Genomic DNA, 17,908 nt, shown 5'->3' on the forward strand with positions numbered 1-17,908 from the left:
GAACATACAATACCTCACATTGAAAGAACTGAACTAAATAGTGTGTGATAATGACATACAGGTGTGTGAACAGGTGATCAGAATTCAGGTGATTGGGATCTGGAGAGTGAGCTGCGTTCAGGGGATCTATGTGTTTGAGAGTGTGAGCTGGAAAGTGGGCTGGAAAGTGAGATGCGTTCAGGGGATCTACGTGTTTGAGAGTGTGAGTTGGAAGAAGACGTTACAGTTTTGAAATACTACTTTCATACACTATCTTCCGTATACTTTGAGCATTTGCTTTAGACAGCCTGGAGTGCCAGATGTGTGTGGTCTGCATTTTTGCTGATATCCTATTGGTTGTATTGCTCCAGGCAAGCTCAATTAAGCCCAGCTAAAGTATTTGAAATTATTTAAAATAGTATTTGAACCCAGGTCTATGTATGTCTGACTGTATACAGTCATGGCCAAAAGCTTTGAGAATGACACAAATATTAATTTCACAAAGTCGGCTGCCTCAGTGTCTTTAGATATTTTTGTCAGATGTTACTATGGAATACTGACATATAATTACAAGTATTTCATAAGTGTCAAAGGCTTTTATTGACAATTACATGAAGTTGATGCAAAGAGTCAATATTTGCAGTGTTGACCCTTCTTTTTCAAGACTTCTGCAATCCGCCCTGGCATGCTGTCAATTAACTTATGGGCCACATCCTGACTGATAGCAGCTCATTCTTGCATAATCAATGCTTGGAGTTTGTCAGAATTTGAGGGGTTTTGTTTGTCCACCCGCCTCTTGAGGATTGACCACAAGTTCTCAATGGGATTAAGGTCTGGGGAGTTTTGCAGAGGTCTTGAAAACTAAGTATTCCATAGTAACATCTGACAAAACAATATCTAAAGACACTGAGGCAGCAGACTTTGTGAAAATTTATATTTGTGTCATTCTCAAAACTTTTGACCACGACTGTGTATACAGTAAGTGGAATGCGATCTACCGTTGAGACTCACAGGACTGCCTCTCTTTCTTTCACTACTACTGTGAGCTACTACAGTGTATTGCCCAACATGCCTCTCAAACCAGGTCAACAGTTCGAACCTGATCCTTACCAGGTGAACATAAGAAGAGTCCCAAATGACACCCTATTCCCTACCTAGTGCATTACTTTTGACCAGAGCCCTACGGGCCCTTGTCAATGGTAGTGGACTATATAGGGAATAGGGTGCCATTTGAAATAAAGTTATTAGAGTTAAGAGGGAAAAAACGCACCACATTCTTCAGCAGATGAAAGAGAGCATTGTGTGTGTGCATGCCTGTGTGTGTTTAACCTTTTACAATTGGCCTATATGGATAGGTGTATATTGACATGTTTCTTACAGAAGAAATATGAAAAGCATATGCATAACCATGGTAGCAATTGAAAGGGAACAGCAGTTTTGAGATAATTGGGGAAATGATTAGTCCAAACATTCCACTGTTGATTTGATGTGCATTTTACATTGACTTTACTTTTCGCCGCATTTGTTGACAACAAAATCTGTCAGATAAGACTATTCCTGGAAAATGTGTGGTAGTTGCAACATAAGACAACTAAAATTTCAAGGGTTGGAGTGAGAGGACTAACTGGTGTCTTCAAGTGGCCACACACATCTACAAAGTGGGCACAGTTCCTAAGTAATTTCAATGCACTTTTAAAACTTCAACGCTAAGGTACTTTTATTTTTGCTCTCCTAGCTGTGCCGATGAGGAACTACAGCAAGCACACTTGTAGTTGTTTTGTTTGGAACACAACCCTGCATCCCGCCATCACACAACTACTGTTGTTGTTCACATAATCCAAAAACAGTCCATTATAAATAACAATCTGGGTCAGGTGGGCATGACTTCAAAGCTTGTTCTTTTGCCAATATGACTAGCTAAAACATCAAATATGATCTTACAGTGTTAGGCTTTCACAAGGCAATTCAGAGAAACCGATCGCAATTTTGGTGCGCATTGAAAGGAGTCATGGGTGAATTCAGGTGCGTGTCCCACGGATAATTGTCTTCACAACAAACAACAACCCAGGGTATGATGCCATGTCCTCTTGTAACTGCAAATTTGGACTCATGGGTGGTTGGCTTGCTTATATGACATCAAAGCGGTATTTATTATAATCCACAACGTCTCATATTTCAAAATACATAGAGTCCTTTTAATTTACAGAATTTCCCTCACTCAGACAACAAAACCCTTGCAAAAGTTGCACAATTAGGGATGGGGGTAACTTCTTGTTGCGTGCGGTGCTCAATTTCAGAACAGTTGTGAAGCTCAGAGCCAGAGTTCTGATGTAATGTATAGCATGTTAATGTATGGCCACTATGTTCCAATTTAGGAGCTTATCAGTGTCCAAATCGGCCATTTTCAACCAGTATAAATGTATGAGTGTGAAGGGTTAAACTTGTCCCAAAAACGCTAAACCCGGATCGGTGTGACAAAATTCCAGTTTAATGCCTTAAGGCAGGGGTTCCAAAACATTTTCACTCAGGCCCACCTTCCAGGGGAACACATTTAAATACATTTAAATTCAGTTTTTCACAATTCTTGACATTTAATCCTAGTAAAAATGCCCTGTATAAAATCAGGTAGGATCACCACTTTATTTTAAGAATGTGAAATGTCAGAATAATAGAGGAGAGAATGATTATTTCAGCTTTTATTTCTTTCATCACATTCTCAGTGGGTCAGAAGATTACAAACACTTGATTAGTATATGGTAGCATTGCCTTTAAATTGTTTAACTTGGGGCAAACGTTTCGGGTAGCCTTCCACAATCTTACCACAATAAGTTGGGTGAATTTTGGACCATTCCTCCTGACAGAGCTGGTGTAACTGAGTCTGTACAGTTTTGTTTTTCGTTGCATTTTAATTTAATCTCCAATGACATGTATTTTTACACACAATTATCTCCAATGACATGTATTTTTACACACAATTATCTCCAGTGACATGTTTTTTTGTGTGTTTTTTTTTGTTTTTTTTACACACAATTACTCAAACCCATTTGATATTCATTGAGGCAATTTAGGTCATACCTCACCTGCTGTCAACTTGCCACATGACACCCCATGTCTCCCACTAACTGCTCTATTCAAATCATCCCACATTCTCTTTCCTAACAAAGCCATACATGATAGTGTGTGTGTGTGTGTGTGAGTACATGCACGCATGTGAGCTCATGCGTGTGTGTGTGGCCTCTACAATGAGTCTGAAACAGCTGGAAGGCGGGAGGGAGGAAGGAAGCAGGGGAGGAAACAGCTTCTGAGGGAGGAGAGGAGATGAGAAGAGGAGAGCAGGAAGCAGCACACCGCCTGTGGAGGATACAGCTGGGGCGTATGTCAATAAGGGAATGAGATTATCACAGGAGATATCTGCCCCTAAGTGAAGGAGTGAGAAAGACACACGAGACACACGAGACACACGAGACACACAGACACACAGACAGACAGACAGACAGACAGACAGACAGACAGACAGACAGACAGACAGACAGACAGACAGGGAGGGAGGGAGGGAGGGAGGGAGGGAGGGAGGGAGGGAGGGAGGGAGGGTGTGTGGCTGACACTGCCATATATTGTCCATTCCAACTGGCAGGCAACTCAGTATACAGTAAGTGGAATGCGATCAGGAGCTCTACAGTTAAGACTCACAAGACTGCCTCTCTTTCTTTCATTACTACTGTGAGCTACTACAGTAGGTGCAGCTCTTAACTGGAAGTCATTAGCTGTGTATTGCCAAACATGCCTCTCAAAGCAGGTCACCAGTTTGATCCTGATCCTTCCCAGGTTAATATAAACACAGTCTCAAATGACACCTTATTCCCTACATAGTGCACACATTTTGACCAGGGACCAATGGGCCCTTTGAGAGCTTGGGACTGTACGGTTCTATCTGCAAAAAGATGATTCTGAGATAATTGGCTTTATATTTCTGAACCCTCAATGGTTTGAATGGTGTCAGAAATGTTTATCTTGTATTCTTTTGAACTTAACATGAATTGGGGTATTTAGAGTCCTATGTAGGTAGAGAACGTAGAACAGAATAAGGAACAGAATATATCAATAAAATAGAATATGTCAATAAAAAATGCAGATAGAACCTTATAGTCCCAATCTCTCGCCTTTTCAAAGGTAGTGCACTATATAGGGAATAGACTGCCATTTGAGACTCATTATAGTTAAGATGTAAAAAACGCACCACATTCTTCAGCAGATGAAAGGGAGTGTGTGTGCGTGCGTGCCTGTGTGTGCCTGTTGATGCCTGTGTGTGTGTGTGTTTAAACAGAGTGACTGTTTAAACTTGTCCCAAATACGCTGAACCCGGGTCGATGTGACACAATTCCAGTTTAATGCCTTCAGGGATTAACAACAGATTAGGTGAATTAAGGTATGTAAATGGAGTGTGGTTCACTGGGTGAAGACTGCAGCGGCCCCTGTATGGGGCCCAGTTAGGGCCCATACAAAGTCCCGGGGGCCACAGTAACCGAGGTACACTAGGGCCTGGGAGGGGTGTGACACTTGATCCATCATCAGAAAACAAAAATTACCTGGGTCATGTTCATTAGGAACAAAATGGACGACAATGGACTGAAACAGGGAGGTACTACTACCTGGACTTGTCTAATCAGAAACGTTCATTTTAGTCTTCCGTTGCGTTTAAAACCTTTTTGCATGGTGTGCCCTAATGAACACAACCCAGATTACCTGCTTAATAGATGCATCTCCAGTGAAATGTATGTTTATACACAATAACTAAAATCCATATGAAGGCTGCCAAAGAGCGTGGGGACATGCTTACATCCGCTACGACAAGCTCATTGTCCACCCTCCCTCCCAAAAGCTAAGCTAAACTTCTGGGTCAGTAGCTTCAGCACAACATCACAAACACACACATACACCAACTGACACTCAAGTGCCTGATTGACTGACTCTATTAGCCAAACAATGTTTGTATTTGTATTTTATGTTCTTCTCCATATTATGTCTATCTATGATAAGCTACACAGGAAAGGGTAGCCCATATTAATAATAGCCTATATTAATATATGTAGTCTTAGAAATAAGGTTAATGAAATCAATAACATTCATATACTGGCCATCTCTGAAACTCACTAAGATAATTTGATGTTAATTTGATGTTACAGCAGTAGCAATACAAGTTTATAACATCTACAGAAAAGAGGTCACCTGCATAGGCTACCAAGTGCTGACAGTCAGTATTTTGATAATATGTTTGTAATGCTTGATAATGTGTGTGATGTTAACAGAGAGGTTTATTTTCTGTGTGACCTGAGCATTGACTGGTTAGGAACAAGCTGTCCTCTAAAGCTTCTAATTGTGACTAATATAACCCAGATTATCACTAAACCAACTATAGTGTCACGCCCTGACCTTAGAGATCCTTATTATTCTCTATGTTTGGTTAGGTCAGGGTGTGACAAGGGTGGGAAATTCTATGTTTTCTGTTTCTTTGTTTTTGGCCGAGTGTGGTTCAGAGGCAGGTGTCTATCGTTGTCTCTGATTGGGGATCATATTTAGGCAGCCATTTTTCCCACCATTAGGTTGTGGGATCTTGTTTTCTGTTTAGTGTCTTAGCCTGACAGAACTGTACGCTTTTGTTTTCGCTTTTGTTATTTTGTTTGAGTGTCTTTTGAATAAAAGTATCATGAACACTTTCCCCGCTGCGCTTTGGTCTACTCTTCCTACCACCAATGAGAGCCGTTACATATAGTGCATACCAACTGTGTTTGATCTGTGACATCCGCTCGCATTGATCATATCTTCACAAATGCTGCAGAACTTTGCACCAAAGCAATATCAGTTCCCATTGGCTGTAGTGACCATAACATTGTGGCAAGAACTAGGAAAGCCAAAGTGCCAAAAGTTGGACCTAAAGTAATTTATTAAAAAAACCTACAAAATGTTTTCTCAGGGCTCTTTTGTTGAAGATGTAAAACATTTACAGTACCAGTCAAAGGTTTGGACACACCTACTCATTCAAGGGTTTCTCTTTATTTTTTTACTATTTTCTACAATGTAGAACATTAGTGAAGACATCAACACTATGAAATAACACATATGGAATCATGTAGTAACTTGAAACACGAGTAGCGTACAGACATGGAACACAAACAGAGTCAATAACGCCTAGGGAAAGAACCAAAGGGAGTGGCAATTATAGGGAAGGTAATCAGGAAGGTGAGCCTGATGAGGCGCTGGTGTGTGTAATGATGGTGACAGGGGTGCGTAACAATAAGCAGACTGGCTCCAGCCGCAGGACGCCGACCAGAGGGACAGTCCCAGGGACCAGGAGCGGGCCGATCGCTTCTGCTGAGGAGTGGGAACTTGTTGAGACAGCTGAGGCTGACGAGGCATGGGAGCCTGACGAACCGGCTGAGGCATGGGAGCCTGATGATCCAACCGAGTCTCGTGAACCTGTCGAGCTAGGTGAGGCAAGGAAGCCTGACGAACTAGCTGAGGCATCCTCGGTAACTTCGGCCACGGACGCGTGATGGGCCAACCGAGTCTTGAAAACCTGACGAGCCAGCAGAGGCATGGAAGCCCTGTGAGCGAGCCTAGGCATCCCTGGTAGCTCCGGTAGCGAAACCCGGACCCGACGTCACCTACAAAACAAAAAACAAAAACCACTCCCTGATGCTCCCCTTTGGTGAGGCGTTATTCTGTAACGTGTACGCTGGTAGTCGGGAAGCAAGTATGGGGTGTGTATTGAATAAATTAACATAGAACAAAACAAGAAACACAAGTAACATACAGACATGGAACACAAACAGAGTCAATAACATCTAGCGAAATAACCAAAAAGGGTGACAGTTATAGGGAAGGTAATCAGGAAGGTAATCAGGAAGGTGCTGGAGTCCAGGTAAGTCTGATGAGGTGCTGGTGCACGTAACGATGGTGACAGGTGTGCGTAATAATAAACAGACTGGCCACCTCGAACGTCGGAGAGCGAGTATAGACAAAGGAGATGATTGTTGACTATAGGAAAAAGATGACCGAGCACGCCCCCATTCTCATCGAGGGGCTGAAGTGGAGCAGATTGAGCGCTTCAAGTTCTTTGGTGTCCACATCACCAACAAACTAACATGGTCCAAGCACACCAAGACAGTCGAGAAGAGGGCACGACAAAACCTATTCCCGGTCATGAGACTGTTAAAGATTTGACATGGGTCCTATATAGTTTCCTTATTGTTATTTTACTGATGCTTTTTAATTACTTGTTACTTTTATTTCTTATTCTTATTTGTACTGCATTGTTGGTTAGGGGCTCGTAAGTAAGCATTTCACTGTAAGGTCTACTACACCTGTTGTATTTGGCGCATGTGACTAATAACATATGATTTGATTTGATATGTGACATACAGTGCCTTGTGAAAGTATTCGGCCCCTTTGAACTTTGCGACCTTTTGCCACATTTCAGGCTTCCAACATAAAGATATAAAACTGTATTTTTTTGTGAAGAATCAACAACAAGTGGGACACAATCATGAAGTGGAACGACATTTATTGGATATTTCAAACTTTTTTAACAAATCAAAAACTGAAAAATTGGGCGTGCAAAATTATTCAGCACCCTTAAGTTAATACTTTGTAGCGCCACCTTTTGCTGCGATTACAGCTGTAAGTCGCTTGGGGTATGTCTCTATCAGTTTTTCACATCGAGAGACTGACATTTTTTCCCATTCCTCCTTGCAAAACAGCTCAAGCTCAGTGAGGTTGGATGGAGAGCATTTGTGAACAGCAGTTTTCAGTTCTTTCCACAGATTCTCGATTGGATTCAGGTCTGGACTTTGACTTGGCCATTCTAACACCTGGATATGTTTATTTTTGAACCATTCCATTGTAGATTTTGCTTTATGTTTTGGATCATTGTCTTGATGGAAGACAAATCTCCGTCCCAGTCTCAGGTCTTTTGCAGACTCCATCAGGTTTTCTTCCAGAATGGTCCTGTATTTGGCTCCATCCATCTTCCCATCAATTTTAACCATCTTCCCTGTCCCTGCTGAAGAAAAGCAGGCCCAAACCATGATGCTGTCACCACCATGTGGTGGGAAATCTTTCTGGGAAATCTTTTTGTATCCAAATCCGGCTTTAAACTTCTTCACAACAGTATCTCGGACCTGCCTGGTGTGTTCCTTGTTCTTCATGATGCTCTCTGCGCTTTTAACAGACCTCTGAGACTATCACAGTGCAGGTGCATTTATACGGAGACTTGATTACACACAGGTGGATTGTATTTATCATCATTAGTCATTTAGGTCAACATTGGATCATTCAGAGATCCTCACTGAACTTCTGGAGAGAGTTTGCTGCACTGAAAGTAAAGGGGCTGAATAATTTTGCACGCCCAATTTTTCAGTTTTTGATTTGTTAAAGTTTGAAATATCCAATAAATGTTGTTTCACTTCATGATTGTTGTTGATTCTTCACAAAAAAATACAGTTTTATATCTTTATGTTTGAAGCCTGAAATGTGGCAAAAGGTCGCAAAGTTCAAGGGGGCCGAATACTTTCGCAAGGCACTGTAACTAAAAAAAGTGTTAAACAAATCAAAATATATTTTACATTTGAGATACTTCAAAGTAGCCACCCTTTGCCTTGATGACAGCTTTGCACACTCTTGGCATTCTCTCAACCAGCTTCATGAGGTAGTCACCTGGAATGCATTTCAATTAACAGGTGTACCTTAATTTGTAGAATTGATTTCCTCCTTAATGCATTTGAGCCAATCAGTTGAGTTGTGACATGGTAAATGGTGGCAACTTTGAAGAATCTGAAATATAAAATATATTTTGATTTGTTTAACACTTTTTTGGTTACTACATGATTCCATATATGTTATTTCATTGTTGTGACGTCTTCACTATTATTGTACAATATCGAAAATAGTAAAAATAAAGAAAAATCCTGGAATGAGTGTGTTCAAACTTTTGACTGGTACTGTATGCATTTACAGTATGTATGTATGGAGCATAATGTATTTACTGTTTTATTCACATGTTTTCAAGTACTGGGTACAAATCATGCAACCTGATTCTTGCATAGATTGTATATGATGTGTGTAAAATACTTTTTGAAGATTGTACTGATTATGATGAGCTAATGCTAAACGAAATGACAGATACTGTATGTGTGGCGCCATGTTTGATGACATCATACAATGCATTCTGGTTGTCACATAAACATCTGTTAGACCAAAGATGTTATAACAAAACGAGGTGAAGGGATGGTTCACTCGACTGACTTAGATTGTAAATATCGTTACTCAGGGTCGTCAGCTCAGAGCCCCCTTTCCAGGGGTTTTATTTTGATTTAGCTTGCAGACATCCTCTGTGTTTGCCCCAGATTTATTGATAATAACAGTACTATTTCCTGCATCATATCCCCCCAGGATACCTTTCCCCATTCCTACCCCTCATGGACTTGAAATCTCCCACAAATTAAACAAACCCACCCACAAACCTTCCTAAAATAGTTTCACCAAAATCTGCCAACCCTGTTTAGCTTTCACACTACAGTTAGGCTAGGCAGTAGGCTTGTATTTGAGGTGATGATCTGTGAGGTGATGAAATTTGATCTTATTTGTGATTTGTCAAAAACTGTAAACGACTTAAGTAATGTGCTCCGGTTCTTGTATACACTGTAACAAGTACATCAAAGATTTGTAATATGTTGAAAAGTGGCTAAACTAAGTTAATATTTTTCGGACTTAGTTAAAAGAATGTAAAGAATGTAGCTGCTGTTAGCTTAGCTTACACGCATCTCTTTTCTAAACAATATTACATTTTCCCATGTACTCACCAAAGATGTTGTCACGTCCTGACCTTAGTTCCTTTTGTATGTTTCTATTTTAGGTTGGTCAGGGCGTGAGTTGGGGTGGGCATTCTATGTTTTGTTCTTGTGTTTATATTTCTATATGTTTGGCCTGGTATGGTTCCCAATCAGAGGCAGCTGTCAATCGTTGTCTCTGATTGAGAACCATACTTAGGTAGCCTGTTTTCCCCCTCTTGTTTGTGGGTGGTTATTTTCCGTTTCAGCGCAACCTGTTATTTAGACTGGTTTATGGAATGAGTTTGGCTGTGGATGTGTTCCCTGTGATGCTTGGATGATGAAGTTCGCATTTATTTTTTACAATAAAAGGTGAACTTGAGGAATAAAGTTGTGAAGTCCTTTATTTCCAATCAGTACAAAACACTGTTTAGATGCTTTTCAGACAACGACGCTGTTTAGACGTGTTTGTGGCATCATACGTTCTGTTGCTACTGTTCCAATCACATATTTGCGATGGTACGCTGCAGGGGACCACTCAACAATGATACCCTCAAACACCAAGTTAGACATACCTCATTTCAAAATAGACCATCATCACTGTCAATGTCAGTGAATGATAATTACTCACGTTTTACTGGTGAAACTGCATCTGCATGCCAATCATTTGATTGATCTCAAATCAGTGTCATGGAAAAAGCCAATGCATTTCTATCTTATTGAATTATAATTTTTTGAGCGGATTAGAGCAAATGTTAAAAAAATGCAAAAAACGATTAGCCTTTTATTTTGTTTCAGTCAAAGCATACATCCTGAATAGTGGCGGGCTCTGTTGAGTGTTGGCGCATGACCCTTTTTTTGGGGACTATTCAGCTTCAGCTGACCATCCTAAAATGAGCAGATGTTTTTGGTGTAAAAGGATTGTTATAGTCCTACTCTGCTATTATATTCTGTTCTGTTCTGTAAAATACAAATGAATCGTTATGTCATCTTGCGAGACATTGATTCAGCTTTGATCTAACTTGACTAAACGAGCACCACTGTGAGAAGTGATCGTCTTCTATTTGTAATGATAACAATAATAATAAGTAGGACTATCAGGCGTAGGCAAACGAATCTTGATGAGTGTTATTTTAAACGATTGGAGCACTCTTCGTGGTTCTGAATGGACAACAAACACCAAGATCACGCAATGATGAAATAGAAGTTGAAGGATAGCTGAATGATAGTTCTGCTATTAGGCCACTTAAGGAAAAAGCCTAATAAGTGTAAGTCTACGTGGTATAGCTAGTTGTAGGCTATAGCCTAATGTAAATACAAATAAATATAGCACTGTATGCGAGGAGAGCTTTAGTTGCGAGTAGGCATTTCAATGTATTGTTTTAGCTTACACTATGTATAATAAATAAACGTTGATTTGATTAGCTTGAACACATGGTTACAATATACCTTATTACAGAATAAAAAATGTTTTAACGGAGGTAAACTATCAATTCATAGAATTCATTTGCATAGATTAAATCATCAAATCAATTGCCCAAGTAGTGAAAATAAAATCATTACAATGCAGAATTGAAGGAAATTCATTTAAAAACAGCAATAAAATCAAGCTTTTGGTGTGGTGTAATGCATCTCAATAAACTAGAACCTAAATGCATTATTACCTCCAACTTGGATATATTCAACCAATAGCCATTACAAGCTAAACATCCCAAGCAGGGCAACAGCAACTTCCACAGAGGTTCAGGCTCCTTGGGCTTTGCCGTGGCCACTCTGGTTGTGGGTGTCCTCGTCAGAATGGTGGCACTGTAACCAAGTGGTCAAATATCATTCTGAGTTCCACTGCACAAGAGAGGGTCCGTGGAGTTTTATGAACATGTTGTAATTAAATAGAATTCATTTAGAATGTATCCAAATTAATTTCCCTGAAATAGTTTTACCAGCTCTGTTTATTCTCAAATTGAAAAATATGAGGGAACGCCGCTCATCCGCTCTCCGGCAGCACTACTACACCCCTGGTCACTACAAAGATACATTCTTCTTCTTTTTTTCACCCCTTTTTTCTCCCCAATTTCGTGGTATCCAATTGGTAGTAGTTACAGTCTTGTCTCATTGCTGCAACTGCCATACGGACTCTGGAGAGGCGTCCTCCGAAGCACAACCCAACCAAGCCGCACTGCTTCTTGACACAATGCCCATCCAACCCAGAAGCCAGCTGCACCAATGTGTTGGAGGAAACACGGATATCCCTGCCGGCCAAACCCTCCCCTAACCCGGACGACGCTGGGCCAATTGTGCGCCGCCCAATGGGCCTCCCGGTCGCGGCCAGCTGCGACAGAGCTTGGACTCGAACCCAGAATCTCTAGTGGCACAGCTAGCACTGCGATGCGCCACACGGGAGGCCTTAGGCATTCTTCTTAACTCTGTTGCCGGAGAGGAAGGAAACAAACCGCTCAGGGATTTCACCATGAGGCCAATGGTGACTTTAAAAAACTTACAGAGTTTAATGGCTGTGATTGGAGAAAACTGAGGATGGATCAACAACATTGTAGTTAACCCACAATACTAACCTAATTGACAGAGGGAAAAGGATGAACGCCTGTACAGAATACAAATATTACAAAACATGCATCCTGTTTGCAAAAAAGCACTAAAGTAATACTGCAAAAAATGTGGCTAAGCAATACATTTTTTGTCCTGAATACAAAGAGTTATGTTTGGGGCAAATGCAATACAACACATTACTGGGTCCCACTTCAAGCATAGTGGTGGCTGCATCATGTTAGAGGTATGCTTGTAATCGTTAAGGGCTGGGGAGTTTTTGTAGAATAAAAAAAGAAACGGAATGGAGCTAAGCACAGGAAAGATCCTAGAGGAAAACCTGGTTCAGTCTGCTTTCTACCAGACACTGGGAGATGAATTCACCATTCAGCAGGACAATAACCTAAAAAACAAGACCAAATCTACACTGGAGTTGCATACCAAGAAGACAGTGAATATTCCTGAGTGGCCGAGTTACAGCTTAGACTTCTATGGCAAGACCTGAAAATGCTTGTCTAGCAAGGATCAACAACCAATTTAACTGAGCTTGAAGAACTTTGAAAAGTAAAAATGGGCAAATGTTGCACAATCCAGGTGTAGAAAGCTCTTAGAGCCTTACCCAGAAAGACTTACAGCTGTAGTCGCTGCCAAAGGTGCTGCTACAAAGGGGTGTGATTAATTATGTAAATGAGATATTTCTGTATTTAATTTTCAATACATTTGTAAACATTTCTAAAAACATGTTTTCACTTTGTCATTATGGGGTATTGTGTGTAGAAGGTAAGCATAAAAAAATATACGTATATATTCAGGCTGTAACACAACAAAATGTGGGTATGAAATACTTTCTGAAAAGGCACAGTAGCCATGTTATTTTTAATCGTTTGTGTTATTCATTACTCACTGCATAATTATTCCTTGAGCTATTATAATAAAAAAATAATAAAAAAAACATTTATCTTCAACTCTGCATTGTTACGGGTCGTAAGTTAGCATTTCACTGTTAGTCTACAACTGTTGTTTACGAAGCATGTCACAAATAAAACATTTAATTGATTGATTTGATTCTATCAGTGTGTTGGTGTTTTGTTACTTGTCGTGTTTTATGTTTTTGTGTGGATCCCAGGAAGTATAGCTGCTGTTTCAACACTGCCATATATCCTCCATTCCACACATTCAATCAGGTGTGTGTGTGTTTACGTCTGCATGTGTGTGTATCTGTGTGTATGTTAGTGTAGTACCTGCTATGAGGAGGGAGGCCTCCAGCGTGACGTCGGGGCCCCGGGGCCCTCTACCCACACACCTGTAGGAGCCAGTGTTTCTGGGCTTCACCTGGGTGATTAGCAGGGTGCCGTTAGTGTACAGGATCACTCTATGGAGAGAGGAGAGGAGAGGGGACACAGGTAGTACTCAGATGAACATCAATACTGCCATTCACTTGCTGATACTCTCAACCAAACCAGAGTACGAATGTAGAAACTGAAGAATGTACGTACATTAAAGGAACATTTCACCCCAAAATTGTCCCAAAATGCATCATACAGGGATGATTTCTGTATTTTGAAAGTTACATATCTTGAAAACTGCTGACAAGCAAAACATTTTGGGACTATGTCAACAATGGACTAATGAAACAAATACCAAAATATCATTTTTGGGTGGAGTTTTCCTTTAATAGAACAGGTTTAGCTATGCAAAGACATATTTTGAATAGGTGATTTTACAGTATGCACTCAGGGTAATACCCTTTTCACACTACCATGCCGACCTGAACCATACTGTGTTGGCTTTGCAGGCTTGGATATTTTCTTTTCAAATGGTCCTTTCCAGCAGGGTTCCAGCTGTGGTGGATTCGTAACCAGGCCAACAGCCTGGCTCGGCTCAGTGTGAAAAGGGTATGTGTCTATTCTATCGGGCCCTGTGTACGCCATGCCCCTTTTCTGGCCCCTGGTAGGGAAAGAGGAGTATCGGTGTGTGTGATGGAGAGGATAAAGACTCTTAACTGTCTGACCTTTTGTCAGCTCAAAGTCTGACAGCTAAGGAGCTTCACATCCAATAACAACACAGAGAGCAAGACAGACTGGCACACCATTATCTATTCTTCCCTCATAGCAATATGATACTAGGTTTCACTGGCTAGCTACTAGACGGACTGCCATTTAAAGCTACAGCCTAAGATTGATGTATCTGTTTTTAAACTTTTAAATGAATGATATATAGCCATTGATTCTTGAATATTAGTTTTTTTTTTTAAATACCAAAATGTAGCTTTAAAGGAAGTGAAATGTGCAGTGAGAGAGAAATGCTATCGCCAAGGCTAGTGCCATGTAATACACATAGATAAAATGTTTAGGTCCCACATACTACATGTATGTAGTATGACTTGCATATAAATTATTTGTGAAGCATTTATGTTGTGCTTATGCATGCTTTATGAATTGCCTATATTAAGCCTTTATATTATATAAGTTTTTGTTCGTGTAGAGTACATTAGAGTATTACTTAATTGATGTAAACTTGGGAAAATGATACAAAAGTAGGGACTATTTTCAACACTGTTTGTAACCTAAAAAAAAGTAATCACCCAGCTCCCGATCTCTTTGATAGGGATGTGCATGGCAATCCACCATTCATTCTGATCTTAACTCCAACCCGGAAGGACTCTGACATTGTTTACGCTGCTCGTTCCGTGGGAAAGTGAATGCTCCTACCACTGTCTCTCCCAAGCATCTTTTACCGGTGTTTGGCTTACTGCCCCGCATACTGCTTGTATCCACAGCACTAACTTGCGAGGTGGTAATCTCCCGCTCATTTAGTAAAGTGCAGCCAGGATCCATACAGTGAGCAAGTTCTCCGCCTTCTCTCTGTTTATCGTACTGGTGCATGTGTGTCGATTGTGTGTTTGCCATTTCACTGGCGGATCGTCTGAGACCAGCCGTCCGGACAGCTGATGAAACTGAGGAGTATTTCTGTCTGTCATAAAGCCCTTTTGTGGGGAAAAACTTATTTTGATTGGCTGGGCCTGGCTCCCCAGTGGGTGGGCCTGGTTCCCAAGTGGGTGGGCTATGCCCTTAACTGCCCAAACATGGCTGCCCAGCATGGCTGCCCACCCCTGCCCAGTCACGTGAAATCCATAGATTAGGACCTAATGTATTTATTTCAATTTACTTAATTCCTTACATGAAATGTTAAATCAGTAAAATTATTGAAATTGTTGCATGTTGCATTTCTTTTTGTGTTCAGTATATGATGTACACGGTCCAGCCCCATATAAAGACTGGTAGCCGACCGTTAGCCTTCACGTGTGTAGCTTGTTGTTTATGTTGGCCAATAAAAGCGGCAAAGAGGCTCAATGTGTAGCAAGTCAAGTGAGAGTTCACTAATGCAATGCAAGATGGAAGAAAATTAAGGAATTAAGGATAGAAGGAAATGAGAAGGAGTAAGCGACAACGAGCCATCAACAGGTAGGCTGTTGTTTTATCTGAATAGGTTTGGGGAGAAACCTATGGCCTCAATCAGCCAAGCTAGATACAGCTGGCTTGCTCTTCCTCCATCTGCTCACTTCTTAGCTCGCTCCCATCTCACACATACCACCCCCTTCGCATAAAGTACCCGCCTCTCCCCCTCGCGCAGCAGTACCAGTCAAAAGTTTGGACACACTTACTCAGTCAAGGGTTTTTCTTTATTTTTACTATTTTCTTTAGTGTAGAATAATAGTGAAGACAACTTAACTATGAAATAACACACATAGAAACATATAGTAAATCCAAAAAGTATCAAACAAATCAAAATATATTTTATATTTGAGATTCTTCAAAGCAGCCACCCTTTGCCTTGATGACAGCTTTGCACACTCTTGGCATTCTCTCAACCAGCTTCACCTGGAATGCTCTTGAAGGAGTTGCCACATGTGACCGACCACGTTGATTCTGTCTTATGTAGGTGTAGCTGCTTTTATCCAGTGTTTTTTTGACATTGGATAAAAGCAGAGACACAGAGCTACAAAGTGGTATATTATACACTGCATTTGAGGAACAATGGGAAAGTCATTCTGCTTTGAAAGTTGATAAACTTGTAACTTCACTTTTGAGAAAATGGCATTTGAATGTTTTGGTACACCTACTGGAGAGCTCTTTTGTCTTCTTTGCTGGATATTCAACCAAAAAATAATTTAAATAGTGAAATTATTTAAAAACCCCATCTCTACTCTCTGATAACACACCATGTCTACACAGACAGACACACAATCATACACGCATGCACACACACACTTTTCAGCAGCTTTGAACAAACCCTTCTATTTTGGTAGCTTTTATTTTGGTACACCAATGATCTCGCCCATGAGGCTAAAATCCTATTTTTTTCTCAACTCTAAACAACCTTGAAAATCCAGTGAGATTCCAGGTTCTCCTTGGTTTCAAGCATCTGAATCAAATGAACGTCAAATATTATTCACATATATCCCCTTCAGCTGTGTCTACCATCCAGGTACAAGGCCAGCAGTCAAAACCCCTACAAGAAAGAAGTGCTCCCCAGATATTACCCCAGAAGAGATCAATAAACCCAGATACCCACAAACACACACACAAACCCCTTAGGCTGCTCTAAGACACCGCAGCCTGAGATCCCTGTTCACTTCATTGGAGACAGCAAGAGATGTGTGTACAGGACAAACACAGCTGAACATATAAGCTGTGTGTGTGTGCGCGTGCCAGGGTTATTATAGTAAAGGAAAATTAATCATAACAAAATAATATTTAGCGGGGCCACCCGAGTGGCGCAGTGGTTTAATTAAGGCACTGCATCGCTCTAGCGACTCCTGTTGCCGGCCGGTCGCCAGTTGAGCAGTGTTTCCTCCGACACATTGGTGTGGCTGGCTTCTGGGTTAAGCGAGCAGTGTGTCAAGAAGCAGTGTGGCTTGACAGGGTTGCAGCGATTGGGACAAGACTGTAACTACCAATTGGATATAAAAAAAGTAACAAAGATTATAACTTTTTTTTTTTTAGCAAACTCAAATAAAATTATTTACAAACACGTTTGAAAAACTACAACTATTCTAAGAGACAACTATATCAACAGACCATTCTGCCACCCCTGGTCTCTTGGCCCTCCCACCCCTAAGGGAGGGCACCTCCCATTCAGACTAGTCAAAGCTCTTCTCTGTCCTGGCACCCCAACGGTGGAACCAGATTCCTCCTGAAACTAGGAAAGCAGAGTCCCTGCCCATCTTCCAAAAACATCTGAAACCACACCTCTTCAAATAGTACTTTAAATAATCTCACAGCACCCCCCACCCCCAAAAAAGCCTTTTGTGAACTAACACTTAACTCCCCCCTTACTAGCTCTGACTGCTGATAGCTACTTCACTGAGGAACAATGTACTTAGTATGACTGAAATATGTGGTTGTTCCACCAAGCTATCTTAAGATGAATGCACTAACTAAGTCGCTCTGGATAAGAGCGTCTGATAAATTATGAAAATGTAAAAGTACACTGCAACTATCTTTGACTCCAAAACGAACTGAAATAAATAAAAAATAAAAAAACATCCCGAATTATGTTCA

At 40.8% G+C, this 17,908-nt stretch overlaps 1 protein-coding gene across 1 annotated transcript in view; it reads right to left on the reverse strand.

Moving 5' to 3' along the window:
* Positions 1-17,908, reverse strand: part of LOC110525690 (inactive tyrosine-protein kinase 7) — a 210,788-nt gene that overhangs the window by 30,040 nt on the left and 162,840 nt on the right. Inside the window, exon 6 of the mRNA XM_036980912.2 lies at positions 13,586-13,716. Coding sequence (XP_036836807.2) covers positions 13,586-13,716 — 131 coding nt within the window. The remainder of the gene's footprint in view (positions 1-13,585; positions 13,717-17,908) is intronic.

The sequence above is a fragment of the Oncorhynchus mykiss genome, chromosome 1, assembly GCF_057628025.1.
Source record: "Oncorhynchus mykiss isolate SJ-2025 chromosome 1, ASM5762802v1, whole genome shotgun sequence".
Lineage (NCBI taxonomy): Eukaryota > Metazoa > Chordata > Actinopteri > Salmoniformes > Salmonidae > Oncorhynchus > Oncorhynchus mykiss.